This window comes from Syngnathoides biaculeatus, chromosome 5 (assembly GCF_019802595.1).
Source record: "Syngnathoides biaculeatus isolate LvHL_M chromosome 5, ASM1980259v1, whole genome shotgun sequence".
Classification (NCBI taxonomy): domain Eukaryota; kingdom Metazoa; phylum Chordata; class Actinopteri; order Syngnathiformes; family Syngnathidae; genus Syngnathoides; species Syngnathoides biaculeatus.
In genome coordinates, this window is record NC_084644.1 from 32,536,045 (window position 1) to 32,550,794 (window position 14,750).

Here is a 14,750-nt window from a genome sequence, read left to right on the forward strand (position 1 = left end):
CACTTTGCCCAATGCGTTTTCCTTTCTCTGGATTCACCTTTATACAGCGCAGCAAAAATTTAGAGGGAGGCCAAATACAAAAGGGGAAGTATTCATTCTTCAAGAAGCAGCTGAAGACTGGCCACGTCTGGGAGCAGAACCTTATTTTGTCTCCCTCACCCGATTGCACATTTTCAATGTAAAAACTTTGTCTCGACGCATTGTCACAACTTTTTGTCATCAGGAATTACCTACTTATAATGAGTTACATAACTTCTCTGCCCTTCAACCCCAGCAAATTCAAGGAAAGTGAGCTAACCAAAGAAGAAAGGAATCACAGAGATGCAGGAAGGCGCTGCCAAGAAAAACTCTCGAGAGGATAAGGGAGCAAAGGAACCTATGCTGGAAATGAAAGGGGACGGGAACATATATACACTTGCCGGTAGCCTACCTTGTAAGTATGTAAGTTTTTCTTTATAAAGCGAGTGTTGTCAACAAACGTTGACGATGGATCATAAACCACAAAAGGCATACATAATCTTAACTTTTTTTCCCAACTGAACAAATTTCACATTGTGCACTTTTAATTTCATAGAGTGTCTGTTCAAACGTGTCTTTATTTTGGTTCAGCAGCAGAGGAAGGAGAACAAAGCGACTATATGGGATTGCAAAGCCCGTCGGAAGACATCTATTTGAGTGTTTTGGAACCACCCAAACAGACAGGTATATTTAACTGCAATAATGTGTATACAAAGTATATTTGCAAAAAAAAAAAGAAAAACTTGCCATAGCGTGCCTCTGACACAAGAACATTTTAGGTTATGTCTCCATAATAAAAATAAAAAGCAGAAGTTAGTTTTTTAATGTTCCCAAATAATTGCTGACTATCAAATGTCATTTAATAACGTGTTTATTAATATGTTTCACATTTATTTAACTTTTTCCTTTGCTTTACATTATTTGTATTTATTTTATTTTATTTTTTTACAAGTATTCATCTTGGCTGAAAAATCATATGGCAAGCCACAATATTTCATGAACAAACAGTGACTGGTCCAGATGAAATATGCATGCGTTAATACATTTGAACTTATCGTTGAACTTTTTGGTGGTGAAACCTCGAGACTCAAAATACAAAACAACTTCCATTCTAGGTTTGCATCCAATATGCTTTTAGTATTGGAAACAAATGAAGAATTATCTTACATTTATGAAATCTGTATAAATGGATTGGCAGATATAAATGTACTGTAAAATAATAACATTGTATGTATTTATTATGTTGTTGGATAAGATGTCGCACAATGAAAACTGAATGAAACTGGAATACAATATGAATAAAAACCTCAATGAGCTGTATCAAGAATATATAGGTGCATCTCATAAATAAATAAAATAAATTAGAACATGGTAAAAAAAAAAATCATTATGAGAAGAAGCCCCAATTCCTGCCGGATTTATAATCCATCCATCCATTTTCTTTGCCGCTTATCCTCACGAGGGTCGCGGAGAGTGCCGGAGCCTATCCCAGCTGTCAACGGGGGTGAGGCGGGGTACACCCTAAACTTGTTACCAGCCAATCGCAGGGCAAGATTTCTGAGATAAGAGTCATCGTTCGGGAGATTCCTCGCTTTGACTTGCGAGCAAAATCCTGAGATACGAGCGGCGTATAGCAGCAGGGGACTCCTTTCTCATCGATTGGGTTCCAAATCTTGCCATTTTAAAACCTTTTATACCTTTCAGACTGTAGTTGCTTACTTTTCATTCAAACTGAATAGTTTCCGGGAAGATATTTTCATTACCTTTTTACATCAATTGTAAAATTTTGAAATCTACTTCATGACACACAATCAAAAGTATTCAAACGTTTTCCTGTCCTTATCAGCTCTGTGGTTATGCAGAATGATGCATCTTTCTGCTTGTTATGCTCTGTACAGTGGAGTTTGAAATCCTCCGTGTGTGTGTGTTTTCATTCTTGTGTTGTTTATTGAAAATTCAGCAAGACAGAACCTGATCTGAGAGGACGGAGGGACAGAACAAACAGGAAATAGGTTTACAAATCAAAGCACAACAATGGTTGAACAATGTAGCTGCAATATCAGTTTAGCTAACCTTTTCCCAAAAAAAATGTTTCATGTCGTCAAGCGGTGGCTTGCTTCACTTCTTTTATGAATTAGTTTCACTATTACACCCTGAGTGAGACTGATAAAATGTTCTGGGAGTGAGATAAAAGGCCGTCCAAATGTTGCAGTCAGGCTCTGGAAAACACTGTCGCGGGACACTTTGTCTTTGTGTTCATTAAAATGAGTGGCGAGAATATTGCAGACGACAAGTCCCTCGGTGTAGTTGGAAAGTTGCTTTTCCGGTTTGAAATATGTCGCCAATAACTCCAACTGACATATCTGATGTTTTTCGTTCGGCAGCTAAACAGGCCCAAGATGCTGTGAGGCTTTACCGTGTTGCCTGCTTGATCCTGAGCGTCCTCTGCTTGGTGCTGCTGCTGGTTGTCATCGTCCTCACGATGAAAAGTGAGTTTGTGCGGTAACTCATTTCACACGGAACCCCCTCAGAATCTTAACACCGATTAACCATAACTCCCATGGGTACGTGGTAATGCCATGGAAATGTTGCCGGTTTACACAATCCCAGTCAGTGTAAGGTTAAGACCACGATGAAGGGTGTTTGTTGTCCTCATCAGAATCACTCAATCATCATGAAAATCGAGCATATAGCCAAATGTAAGTGGCCAAACATTTGCACACATACCAGTACAGCAGTAACTTGAAACAATTGCATCTCAAAGCCTTCTCCCCCAAAACAACCCCGTTTTTTGTACACTTTTGTTAATGAGGAAAACAGTAAAGAAACACATACAGCAAAGGCATAGCTCGAATAAAACTTGTTTTTGTCACACGCATCTGTTTCCCCGCCATTATGCTGCTCTTTCTGGTGTGCCCATCTTGGCCACTTGGGGTAGAATAAGACAGACAAATATGAGGCACCTCAACTTCTACCAACTCATCAGTACTGCACTAATAGTTATAATTCGGTGAGTTGTTGTCTGTCTACATCGGTTGCTACACTATGTTCAAACACTTCCCTGTTGTCATAGCACCACAACATAGAAGCTATGTTCTTGTTTTAAATACGCAAGCTACAGTTCTGCGACGCTCATACCTCCCCCTAACTTTTTGTACAAATTTCTAGTGAAAACTGGATCCGAGACCTACCCGGTGACCTCAGTGAGTTGGGCTCCGCCAAAGTGCAACATGGAACAGTGCAGGGCTTTCATTCTCCAAGATCGAGACCCATGTGAGTGTGACACAATTAAAGTGACCGCTTTGGTGCACGGATGGAGGATTATTACAGCAACTACAAATAACAGATGGCAAAAGGACAAATGGTCTGTGCCGAAAAAAACAACAAGGGAATAACTAAAAGAGGTGTTGCCCATATCGCAACGCTGTACGGCATGTATTGCATCGAATAAAACTTGATTCGTCGCATGCATCCACTTAACCGCCATTATCCTGCTCGTTCTGGTGTGCCCATTTTGGCCACTTGGGGCTACTATAAGACAGACAAATATGAGGCACCTCAACTTCGCACAACTCATCAGTACTGCACTAATAATTGTAATTCGGCAAATTGTTGTCTGTTTACATCGGTTGCTACATTATGCTCAAACCCTTCCCTGTTGTCATGGCACCACAACATAGAAGCTATGTGCTTGTTTAGAATACACAAGCTATGATTCCGTGACGCTCATACCCCCCACTAACGTTTTGTACTAATTTCTAGTGACAACTGGATCCGAGGCCTACCCGGTGACACCAGTGAGTTGGGCTCCGCCAACATGTAACATGGAGCAGTGCAGGGCTTTCATTCAGCGAGACCAATGTGAGTGTGACACAATTAAAGTGACTGCATTGGTGCACGGGTGTAGGATTATTACAGCAACTACAAATAACAGATGGCAAAATGACAAATTGTCTGTGCCGAAACAAACAACAATGGAATAACTAAAAGAGGTGTTGCCCATATCGCTACGCATGTATTGCAATAACGGGGAGCAGTAAAGTATATTATCTATTTGCGGCTTCCAACAAAGCTTGGCATCAATGTTTCCTCCCAAAAATGTATGATTACATACTCTTTCTCTAAACGGAATGTACTGTAAATATTTTTGAATTAGTTTAGTGCAAAACATGATCAACTCTGTTTAAATTTGGCAGTAATTTATTGATGTCAAAAAAGTTCTTAAAGATTAAATGGAAATGCTGGATTTAAAACAGATTGAAATCCAGTACAATTGAACTGTACTTGAAAAATGTACTTTACTGGATTAAAAAAAGCTGTTGCATAGCTACAAGGTCCATCCATCCATTCATTTCCTTAGCCGCTTATCCTCACGAGGGTCGCGGGGAGTGCTGGAGCCTATCCCAGCTGTCAACGGGCAGGAGGTAGGGTACACGCTGAGCTGGTTGCCAGCCAATCGCAGGGCACATGGAGACAAACAGTCGCACTCACAATCACACTTAGGGGCAATTTAGTGTCCAATTAATCTTGCATGTCTTTGGGATGTGGGAGGAAACCGGAGTGCCCGGAGAAAACCCACGCAGACACGGGGAGAACATGCTAACTCCACACATGCGGGGCCAGGATTGAACACGGGACCTCAGATCTGTGAGGCCAACACTTTACCAGCTGATAAACCGCGCCGAATGTTCATCTTTGTACAAACTTTTTTTTTGTCTTTCATTGAGCGATTCTTTTGCGTTGAATAAACACAGTTGATCGTATCATGCACGAGCGACTTCAAATAAACGCCTCGAAAGCGACATTTGATGCATTGTATTGTATTATCTTTACTTTGGCCACATTTCCGTTGAGTAGCACAGTATGTGTGTACCCTGCTTTAGGCCCCCCGGGGTGGCTGAGACTGGACCAGTCCTGTTTCGTCTTTTCCACGTCCAGGCTGAGCTGGGAGGAGAGCCAGACGAACTGTTCGGGGTTAGGAGGATCTCTGGCCGTGGTCAGCAGCCCCAAAGTGCAGGTGGTTCTCATGCTGATCATTGTGCTCCTGGCACCTCTTTGCATCATTGATGATTTTTTTTTGTGCATATTCTTGTTGTTTGAATCCCAATGCTGGTTGTCTGTTGTAGACCTTCCTGACTAAAAATGGAAACAGCCTACTATATTGGATCGGTTTGAGCAAGGGCAGAGGGGATCAGTGGACCTGGGTGGACAACACCACCCAGGTACTGAGGTGAGCTGAGTGCACTTTATTTTTTTTTGGTGTGTTTTGAATGCGCCGGGTGAACGTAGAAACAACACAAAAATACATAAAAACAAACAATCAACAATAGATAAGATAAACAAATCAGATCAATCAAATATTTTCCAACATGTGCTCGAGAGATGTTGTTTATATGCAGTGAAACCACGATTGAACGTTTTGGCCCTTATTTCAAAAGATATGATTGGATCTTGCCAATCACGCTGCCTATCACCCAAAAAAAAAAAAAAAATGCTTCGGCCTGTTTTTCTTGAGCCGGAACTTGGGCCTTTGTCAAGGTCGAAGGAATTATCAACAGTCCCAAATACCGGCCAGTGCTTGGACAAAACCTTCAGACTATTGCTGTAAAGCAAAACGGTGTCAGCAAAAGCCGACTAGAACAGCTAAACTTTACTTCGTGTCAACCAGAGGCACTTTAAGTAGTGGCAGAAAAAGCCGACTAGAACAGCTAAACTTTATTAGGTGTCAGTAAGAGTCACGTTTTAATGTGATTACATCCCAGTGATCAGAATCAGAATCAGCTTTAATGGCCAAGTGTGTAAAAATACACAAGGAATTTTTCTCCGGCAGTCGGTGCTGCCCTGGTATGACATTTGGAACAAAGAGCAAGAGACATTTCTGTTTATAGGAACTATTCCTTATAAGGAGTGCAAGATGTAAAGTCTATATATAGTGTGTTAACAATGTCAATTGTGCGAAGGGAGTGGTTTAAAGTGACAAATCGTGCAGTCTACAAAATCTAAAAATGAATAAATAAATACCAATACTGATTGGAGCAGCAGGATGTGAGTGAGTGTCCTAACACGGCACAAGGCAGAAAAATTGTAGGTTCGCTGATCAAGAATTTAATGACTTAATTGCCAGAGGGAAAAAAGATGTTCGAATGTCTGCTACTTTTCCCTTTCATCAATCTGTAGAGTTTTCCCGACGAAGAAGGGTGTGCACACTTTTGCAAAAACTATCTCATTTACAGTACAGTACATGTACAGGATATAGGTACAATGGTGGAGAAAACTTTTTAAACGATTAATTCTGATGGTATTTTTTAATATGTAGTAGATAGTGAAACATTACAAACGCTGATGTATTTTTTTGTTGTTGTTGTTGTTTTGCTTTGCTTTGCAGTTATTGGGGACCACACCTAATAAGAGGGAACTGCGCGTTACTTAACAACAGACTTCATCCTGAGAGCAACTGGGTGATGGCTGCCTGCAGCTCATACTCGTACTACATCTGTCAGATGAACCTCTGTTTCGCACCTCACCAGGAAGCCTCCTCTCGTGCATCCACTTGAGGAAACCTAAACGAGAGACGGCCTACAAGTTGACATACAGTACATGCCACTGCATACTTTCTCTGTTGCAACTATTTCTTATATATCATACGCTAACCACAATTATTACACCGGATGTCACTATGTTTTAATGTGCACTCTTATTTAGAGTGGGCTCTCAACATTTTATAAAGGTTTGAGGAATTTGAAATCCAATTCACCTTTTCAAATCGCAAAATTATCCATAAAACAATTCCACCCTAAACCATGAAAACTTGTTTGTTGTGAAATAATCATGTGCTTCTTTTCATTTTTGGATTTATTTTCTTCATTGTAAAACAGAAAAAGGTGAACTTAACACACTGACAACAGTGACATTTTGGCCTTAAAAATATCATTTTGATTAAAAAGCTTGGACATTAGCAACGCTGTTCTTGTGGGATAAACCTTACATTGGGTGATGAGCTAACAGATTTTTTAAGCACTTTCTACATTTCACAGTTCCACGGTATTATCTTCACCTGCATGTAAATAAATAAAGAGATTTAGTTTTATTTTTCTCCACACCAATACCAAACCAGTTTGCCAAATTGATAAAACAAAATTAAAAGTTTGGTGTTTGAGTGTTGTTTTTTTTTTTGTATTCGATGGTCCTTTTGGAATCAAATTGACAATCAATCTTGTCTTTTGTCATTTTAATGTTGTATTTTTTAAAGCGCAAGAGGACATTTAGGACATGCTTACATTTGCTTGAGCCACTTCCTGAATCTGAAGAACACAGAAGAGCAATGCACAGTTGAATTAAAATGGGGGGTGAGGAAAGAAGAACGAAAGGCCTTTTGCACACAGTTATTTTATCTCATCCTTGAGAGAAAAGGGAAGCCGGTCGAGCCATGGGGGAGGGATAACAAGCTACTTGGTACATTTGAAAAAGTAACATGAGAACAAAGATTGATTCTTCTTCTTCTTTTGGCTTGTCCTGTTATGGGTCGCCACAGCGTGTCCTCAGATGAGCGCATATTTGTTTGGCACAGTTTTACTCCGGATGCTCTTGCTGACGCAACCCCTCTGCATTTTAGTCGGGGAGAGGAACTTACAGCACCTGGTATTCCCAAGCGGTCTCCCATCCAGGTACTAACCAGGGTCAAATCCGCTGAGCTTCTGAGATCTGACAAGATCGGGCGTTCTCAGGGTAGCGTGAGCCAGAACAAAGATCGACTGAAGTTATAAAAATCACACAGCAATTATGGAAGGATTCAATGTAATAAAAGACTATTTTGTCAAAAGTAAAAGTGAGAAATTATGCAATTTTATTTCATTTGTCTGGAAAGGATCATTTATTTATGACAAGTAATTCATCTTTGGTGGCACAGTGGATCAGCTTGAAAGCATTGGCCTCACAGTTCTGAGGTCCCAGGTTCGATCCCGGACCTGTCTGTGTGGGGTATGCATGTTCTCCCCGTGACTGTGCGGGTTTCTCCGGGCACTCCGGTTTCCTCCCTCCCAAAAACACGCAACATTAATAGGACACTCTAAATTGCCCATTGGTGGGATTCTGAGTGTGGCTGTTTGTCTCCATGTGTTCTGTGATTGGCTGGCAACCAGTTCAGGTTGTACCCTGCCCCCTGCCCGATGACAGCTGGGATAGGCTCCAGCACTCCCGCAACCCTTGTGAGGATAAGCGACTAAGAAAATGGATGGATCTTGTTAACTGCACAAAACTGATGACCTCACATCATTTCCCGTCATTTCTCCCTCTCAGTGGGCCAGTTGTGTTTCCTCATCCGCCAGCGTGTGTCATTGAGACCAGAGGAAGCGCTCTTCTTCTTTGTCAACAACTTGTTCTCCCCTCCAGTTCCCCTCTTTCTGCAGTCTATGAGGTGAGAAGGGCTTTCCTTTCGCCTGCGTCACTTCAAGTAGTGTCAAGTAGTGCAGTATCATTGATGGGATCCTTCACCGTTTCCACTGCCTTACGTTCCAGGAGCACCACGAAGAAGACCTGTTCCTTTACATGACCTACAGCAACGAGAGCGACTACGGCACCTGAAGGGAGCACACTGCCAGTTTGGCCTGGATGGCGAGAACGGGAAACGGGGGAGATGGGAGACGCTGTCACGAACGGGACACGAGGCCGGACCCAAATGCACGACTCCAGAGACACGCAGACGGTGCAGAGGAAACCTTTATTCAGTCCAAGGTCAGTGTTCAGGTAAGCAGTCCAAACCAGGCAGAAGTTATAGTACGGCAGGCTTACGAGGGTGGTCAGTGGACAGGTGTGGGTCGGTACACGGAGAACAGAAGTCAGGCAAGCAGGAGTGCGGGAACGAGGCATCAAGGACGACGATCTAGCGGAGGACAAGTCATCCCCCTAAGTCCTATATATCCTGGGCGTCATCAACTGTAACACGGTGCAGGTGTGCTCTGACTAATTGGCTGGCCAAGCCCAGCCTGGGCAGGAAGCCAGGAGCATGACAGTACCCCCCGCCCCCTCAACGGCCGGCTCTGGATGGCCCAGGAGGATCAGGGTGAGCCGCGTGAAAGTCCCTGATGAGGGAGCGGTCCACGACGAAGCGGGAGGGGATCCAGGAGCGCTCTTCTGGGCCATATCCCTCCCAGTCCACCAGGTACTGGACCCCCCTTCCTCTGCGGCGGGAAGACAGCAACCGGCGCACAGTATACACCGGCCCACCGTCGAGGGGGGCAGGGGGGGGCTTGACCGGAGGAGCCAGCCACGAAGTACGATTCGGGCAAAGTCTGCTGACGTGGAACATAGGGTGCACCCTCATCGACCTGGGCAGTTTGAGCAAGACGGCGACCGGGTTAATGATCTTGGAAATCGGGAACGGGCCAATCAACCTTGGAGCAAGTTTGCGGGATCCCGTCCGCAGCGGATCTTTGGTGGAGAGCCACATTTGCTGTCCCACTCTGAGCTCTGGTGCGGCCCTTCTCTTGCGGTCCCCTGTGGCCTTGCCTTGTAGGCGCTGCTCATGCGCAGCAGTGTCCTCCGAGCTACTTCCCAGGTCCGTTTGCAGCGTTGCACCACGGCCAGGGCTGACGGGACCGGGGAGTCTGTGACCAGTGGAGGAAACAGGGACGGAGGATAACCATGCACGACATGGAGTGGAGCCTCACCTGTTGAGGCGGAGGGTAGAGAATTGTGGGCATACTCCACCCAATTGATGTGCTGGCTCCACGTGCTCTGGTCCCTGGATGCCAGACATCGAAGACCGGTCTCCAACTCCTGATTTATCCTCTCAGTCTGGCCATTAGACTCCGGGTGATGACCCGATGTCAGATTAGCTGAAGCGCCAATTAGGTTGCAGAACTCCTTCCAGAAACGAGCGCTGAATTGCGGACCCCTGTCCGAAACGATGTCCTGGGGTAGCCCATGGTAGCGGACGACCTCGTCTAAAACCAGCTGGGCTTTCTGCTTGGCCGACGGGATCTTCGGAAGCGGCACGAAGTGGACCATCTTGGAGAAACAGTCCACTACAGACAGCACCACTGTTTTCCCTTGGGAAGGCGGCAGCACGGTGTGTGACCACGGACGAAAGGGGGTGGACAGGGGTCGCAACTCACCAACAGGCCGTAGGCGGGAAGTCTTATTGGCCGCACACACCGGGCAGGCGCTGACGAACTCCCTTACGTCCTTGCTGAGGTTGGGCCACCAGAACCTTTGTTCGACCACTGAACACGTCTTTGCCATACCCGGGTGGCAGACCGTCTTATTGGTATGGGCCCAGTTGACGACGTCTCCCCGCAGAGATGGAATGACGAAAAGGCGACCTGACGGATAATCCGCGGGCGGCGGCGTCTCTCCCAGGGCCTCCTTCAACCGCGACTCAACCGCCCAGGTGAAGCCGGACACGAAGCACGCCTCTGGCAGGATAGTAGCGGCTTCTGAATCCGTGCGCCCTCCCTCGTGGATCCGCGAGAGTGTGTCCGGCTTGCCGTTCTTGGAGTCTGGGCGGAAGGACACCGTAAAGCGGAAGCGGGTGAAAAACAGGGCCCACCTGGCCTGGCGGGCGTTCAACCTCTTCGCAGACTTCAGGTATTCAAGGTTCTTATGGTCCGTGAAGACAACGAATGGTACTTGCGAGCCCTCCAGCCAGTGCCGCCACTCCTCCAACACGCTCTTGACCGCCAGCAGTTCCCGATCTCCCACGTCGTAGTTCCTCTCTGCCGGGGTCAGCTTCCTAGACAGGAACGCGCACGGGTGGATCCTTCCGTCCCTGGGACTCCTCCATGACAAGACTGCTCCGATTCCTGAATTAGATGCATCCACCTCCACCACAAACTGGTTATCTGGGTCCGGAACAATGAGAACGGGCGCAGCAGTGAAACTTGCCTTTAGCCTGCTGAAGGCCTCCTGGCAGGTCCCGGACCACGCGAAGGTGGTGTGTGGCGAGGTGAGCGCATGCAGAGGAGCGGCCACGGAACTGAAGTTCCTTATGGAGCATGACAGACGCCATTATTATTCGCTATACAACAATAGTGTATGAGTGATCAGATGGTGGGGAAAGGGTCACAAGGTTGCAGTTTCATTTACTACTAAATGTTACTTATTTTACAACAGCCTTACATGGCAAAAGAAAAATGACGGCAACGCTATACCAACTGATCCACCGTGGCACCCTATGTGTATTTAATAAGCATATTATTTTTTTTTGTAAATGGTACAATCATGAACTTTTTTTTGCGGCAAATGAAGATTACAAAAACATTGTAATGAGGAGTTTATTTTAGCACGTTATGTTACGTCACACTTTGCACAATGCTTTTTCATTTCCCAGGATTCATTTACGGAGTATAGCAAAGATTTAGAGGAAGGCCAAATACATAAGGGGAAGTGTTAGAATTATTGTTAATATATTTTGGACTTGGAACAAAGCCAAAGTATCATCGTTGTTTTGAAGATTCCTTGCACACACGAATGCAGCCAGAAAAAGTAGCATCTTTGCTTAGAAGAGTCTTGTTCACAGGACGAGCCCTCACACACGGGCAAATCGCAATCTTCTGAGAAGTGGCCAAGGACAACTTCATCATTGCACACATTATTTTCAAAGAATGTGCCTTTGCTCACCTGCTCACCCCTCCTCTTAACCGTGTGTGTTTTCAGAAATAAAGAGTAGACGAAAGGCTGGTTCAGAATGTGTTTGGAGACTGCAACTTTCGTCTTCCTGATCAGAAGAAAGATGACATCTTGCCTGTTATTTGTGCAATTATTCCAGTAAATTAGGTGATAAACCTAATATTTTCTTGGTCCTCCAAGCTGGATTCCAAGATACCTGAGGATCCCAGCTTCAGAATCGACCTCCAGGAAGACCGTGGCCACGGCAACACAGACCCGTTGAGGGACTGGTCCTCGAACTCTGTAACTGGGATCTGAGGGTTGACGGAAATCCAAGGGACAAGAAGACGTCTTGATAAGAACAATTTTCTTATGAGGTATAAAAAGAGTGAGTGTCGACGGAAAATCTGCGCGAAGGTGCGTCGCAGTCTACACTAAGATAATGTGTAGGAGAAGCCTTGTGAATACTAGTCAATGGCAAGTAAATTGAAACGAGGGGGGACTCGTTTGTACAGTTAAATTCCGTAAAAGGTAACGAGGACGGACTCGTCTGTACAAGATACAGGTAAATTCTGTGAAAGGTAACGAGGACAGATTTGTCTGTACACTTAAATTCGTGGAAATAAACGAGGTCGGATTCGTGTATGGACTTAAATTCAGAGTTCAGTAAAATACAGTCTGTATTAAATAACATCTGATAAAACTGCAGTATAGACCATGTGTGATTGTGTAAACGAGTGTTTGAGAGACAGGATAGGAAGTGACGACTTGTTTGGACATAAAGGCAAGATTTCTCGGTAGAAGCTTGAGGAATACCAAACAAGGGTCACCCTGTCTATTACAAAACGCCAACCGTAGTACACCCTGGGTGTAGTGTGTTGGCTCCAAATTCACAAAATGGGGAAAAATATTAGGAGACAAAGGGAAAGGGACAAAATTTTCGAAGCACAAAGCCCAGAAAAAGCTAAAATATTTACATAAATAGATTACAAAATACAATTTCACTGGCCAGCTTAATTTGCAAAAAATAATTCAGTTGAAAAATGACATAGATTGTAGAAATAAAGGTGACCTTACTAAAATTGCCTAACATGGGTATGAGGATATCCAATGGTGGTTACAAGAGAGGAAGGAGTCAGAAAAAAGAAAGAACAAGATAATGAATAGAGAAAACTTACCACACCCCTGTACCCTGACTTACACCAACACACAGAATGACTTGATCAGACGGAACTTACTTGAAATGTTCAAAAACAACGTGAGGACTACTATCTCCCGCACAGACTGCTGCACAAATGACCAACTTATCACCAATTAAGGCGACTTGGAACCAAGGATCCAAGTAATCAACATCGACACACAAAATTGCGCCGACCTGACTATTTAGTGTATAGGTCTTGGACTATGGGTGATGTTAAAAAAAGGCTGTGGAAGATAACACCTCACACAAAGCCGACATGAATCAATATGTAGAAAACAGAGAGCAACCCAGCGTTTCACACGTAGAGCAAATTACACAAAAATAGGAGTAGAAAAACAAAAGATACTAAGCCTTTTGAGGAATACGGAGTGAGAATAACAACTGTATTCAAGATTTACAGTGGCCTGCAGGAAGATGGCGAATAGGCCATTTCAACAGCAGTTGACACGCAGGTTCAAAAGACAATTTACAGCTGGGTTAACATTACACTGGCCTCACTACTGGCACATTGGAGGAATATGTTAATCATACCCTCCATATCAAGTGGCAATCAAAATCTACTTTATGCAGACGATGCTTTGCTTGCATCTCCCCACAAGGAAACTTGCAAAAGTGATACAATAGCGTCGTTAAAAAATGGAGCACAGGAGGGACACGAGGTTCGCAAGAACAAACGGCACATTTTTAAACAACAAGTTAAGAACTTAGGACACAACCATAGCGCAAGGAAGAACAATTTTAGATGATAGAAAAAAATAGTTGTACTTAATGCACCAAAACCACAGACAACTTGTCAGATTATAGCAAATCCTTTATGCAGATACTAGATCGCAAAGGTCATTTTATGACCTCAGTTTTAGTGCACCAACATAGAGACTCAGCATAGCATCTGTGTATTGTGACATCTATTGCTGTAGAAACAAATTCAAGCATAGTTTTGTTCCATCCTCCTGATTCTAAGAGTACTACATGCAGTCCCAGCATTGCGTATCGAGACAAACAAGCGACATTGAACCCAGCAACAATTTTTACCACCTCATGAGGATAGTACAAAACACGATTGTCACAAGTTAGCAGAAATATGAGCCAAAAGCAGAAGTGGCCTGAGAGATCAGCTTTTAGAAAGAAGAGAAGTGCTATTTGTAGATGGCTCATCTATGAAAATGCATGGTATAGACAGCCAATATGCATTTGCAACAGTGCACGTTTTTTGTGCAGCACTGGAAGGAAAAAAGAAAAAAATAGGGCGATGATTTCATCCACAGCCAAAGTAACACATGCAAAATTGTTAGTTGATTTCAATGCGACTGCAAAAAAAAACTGTTACTGTATGCAAATGCCTAGCACATACATCAAACCAAGATATGATTTAATTGGGAAATGCTTTCGCTGATAGAATACTACAGGAAGCTGTATTAAAAAAAAAAAAAATATATATATATATATATAGGGCACTTATGTCACGCGTAGGCCTCCGAGTAGTTAGGAGAGACCATTAGCCGAGCTTTGGCGGAGGCCTTTAGCCTAGCTTCGGCGTCCGGGGCTAACGGCCTCCGCTGCCTGGAAGCTCGGCTCGCGGCCCACCGCCGGAGCTCACTCGTCAGACTCTGCGTCATTCCCATCCGAAGAACCATCCGCGGCTGCCGGCCCGGAGCTGCGGGGGCCTTTGTTTATGCACTTATGCTGTGCATAGGCCTCTGAGTAGTCAGACTCCGTCTCATTCCGCCCAAAGAACCATCCGAATCTTTAACATTTACAGCCACAGGTTCAAATCTGTATGTAGGTATTCCTCTGTCTTCCCGATCAACTGATACTGCTATTTCTTCATCAGATGAGGATAAATATGAGAAATCAGCACTGGGTATTGATGCTTTCCCATGTAGTCGAGCCTTTGTTGCGGCACGGTACACATCACATCCGTGCACGT

At 44.2% G+C, this 14,750-nt stretch overlaps 1 protein-coding gene across 2 annotated transcripts; it reads left to right on the forward strand.

Moving 5' to 3' along the window:
* The first annotated feature begins 28 nt into the window (after positions 1 to 28).
* LOC133500732 (C-type lectin domain family 7 member A-like) lies at positions 29 to 7,174 on the forward strand. Of its 2 annotated transcripts, none has more exons than XM_061819822.1 (9): positions 29 to 178; positions 275 to 433; positions 610 to 702; positions 2,403 to 2,507; positions 3,187 to 3,291; positions 3,781 to 3,879; positions 4,902 to 5,035; positions 5,145 to 5,248; positions 6,404 to 7,174. In XM_061819822.1, exons 2-9 carry the CDS (start codon positions 322 to 324, stop codon positions 6,570 to 6,572), a joined length of 921 nt encoding a protein of 306 aa, XP_061675806.1. In that variant the 5' UTR covers positions 29 to 178; positions 275 to 321; the 3' UTR covers positions 6,573 to 7,174. The 2 variants fall into 2 exon arrangements, with proteins under 2 accessions (XP_061675806.1, XP_061675807.1); XM_061819823.1 differs by having other exon boundaries at positions 30 to 178; positions 613 to 702.
* The last annotated feature ends 7,576 nt before the right edge of the window (positions 7,175 to 14,750 follow it).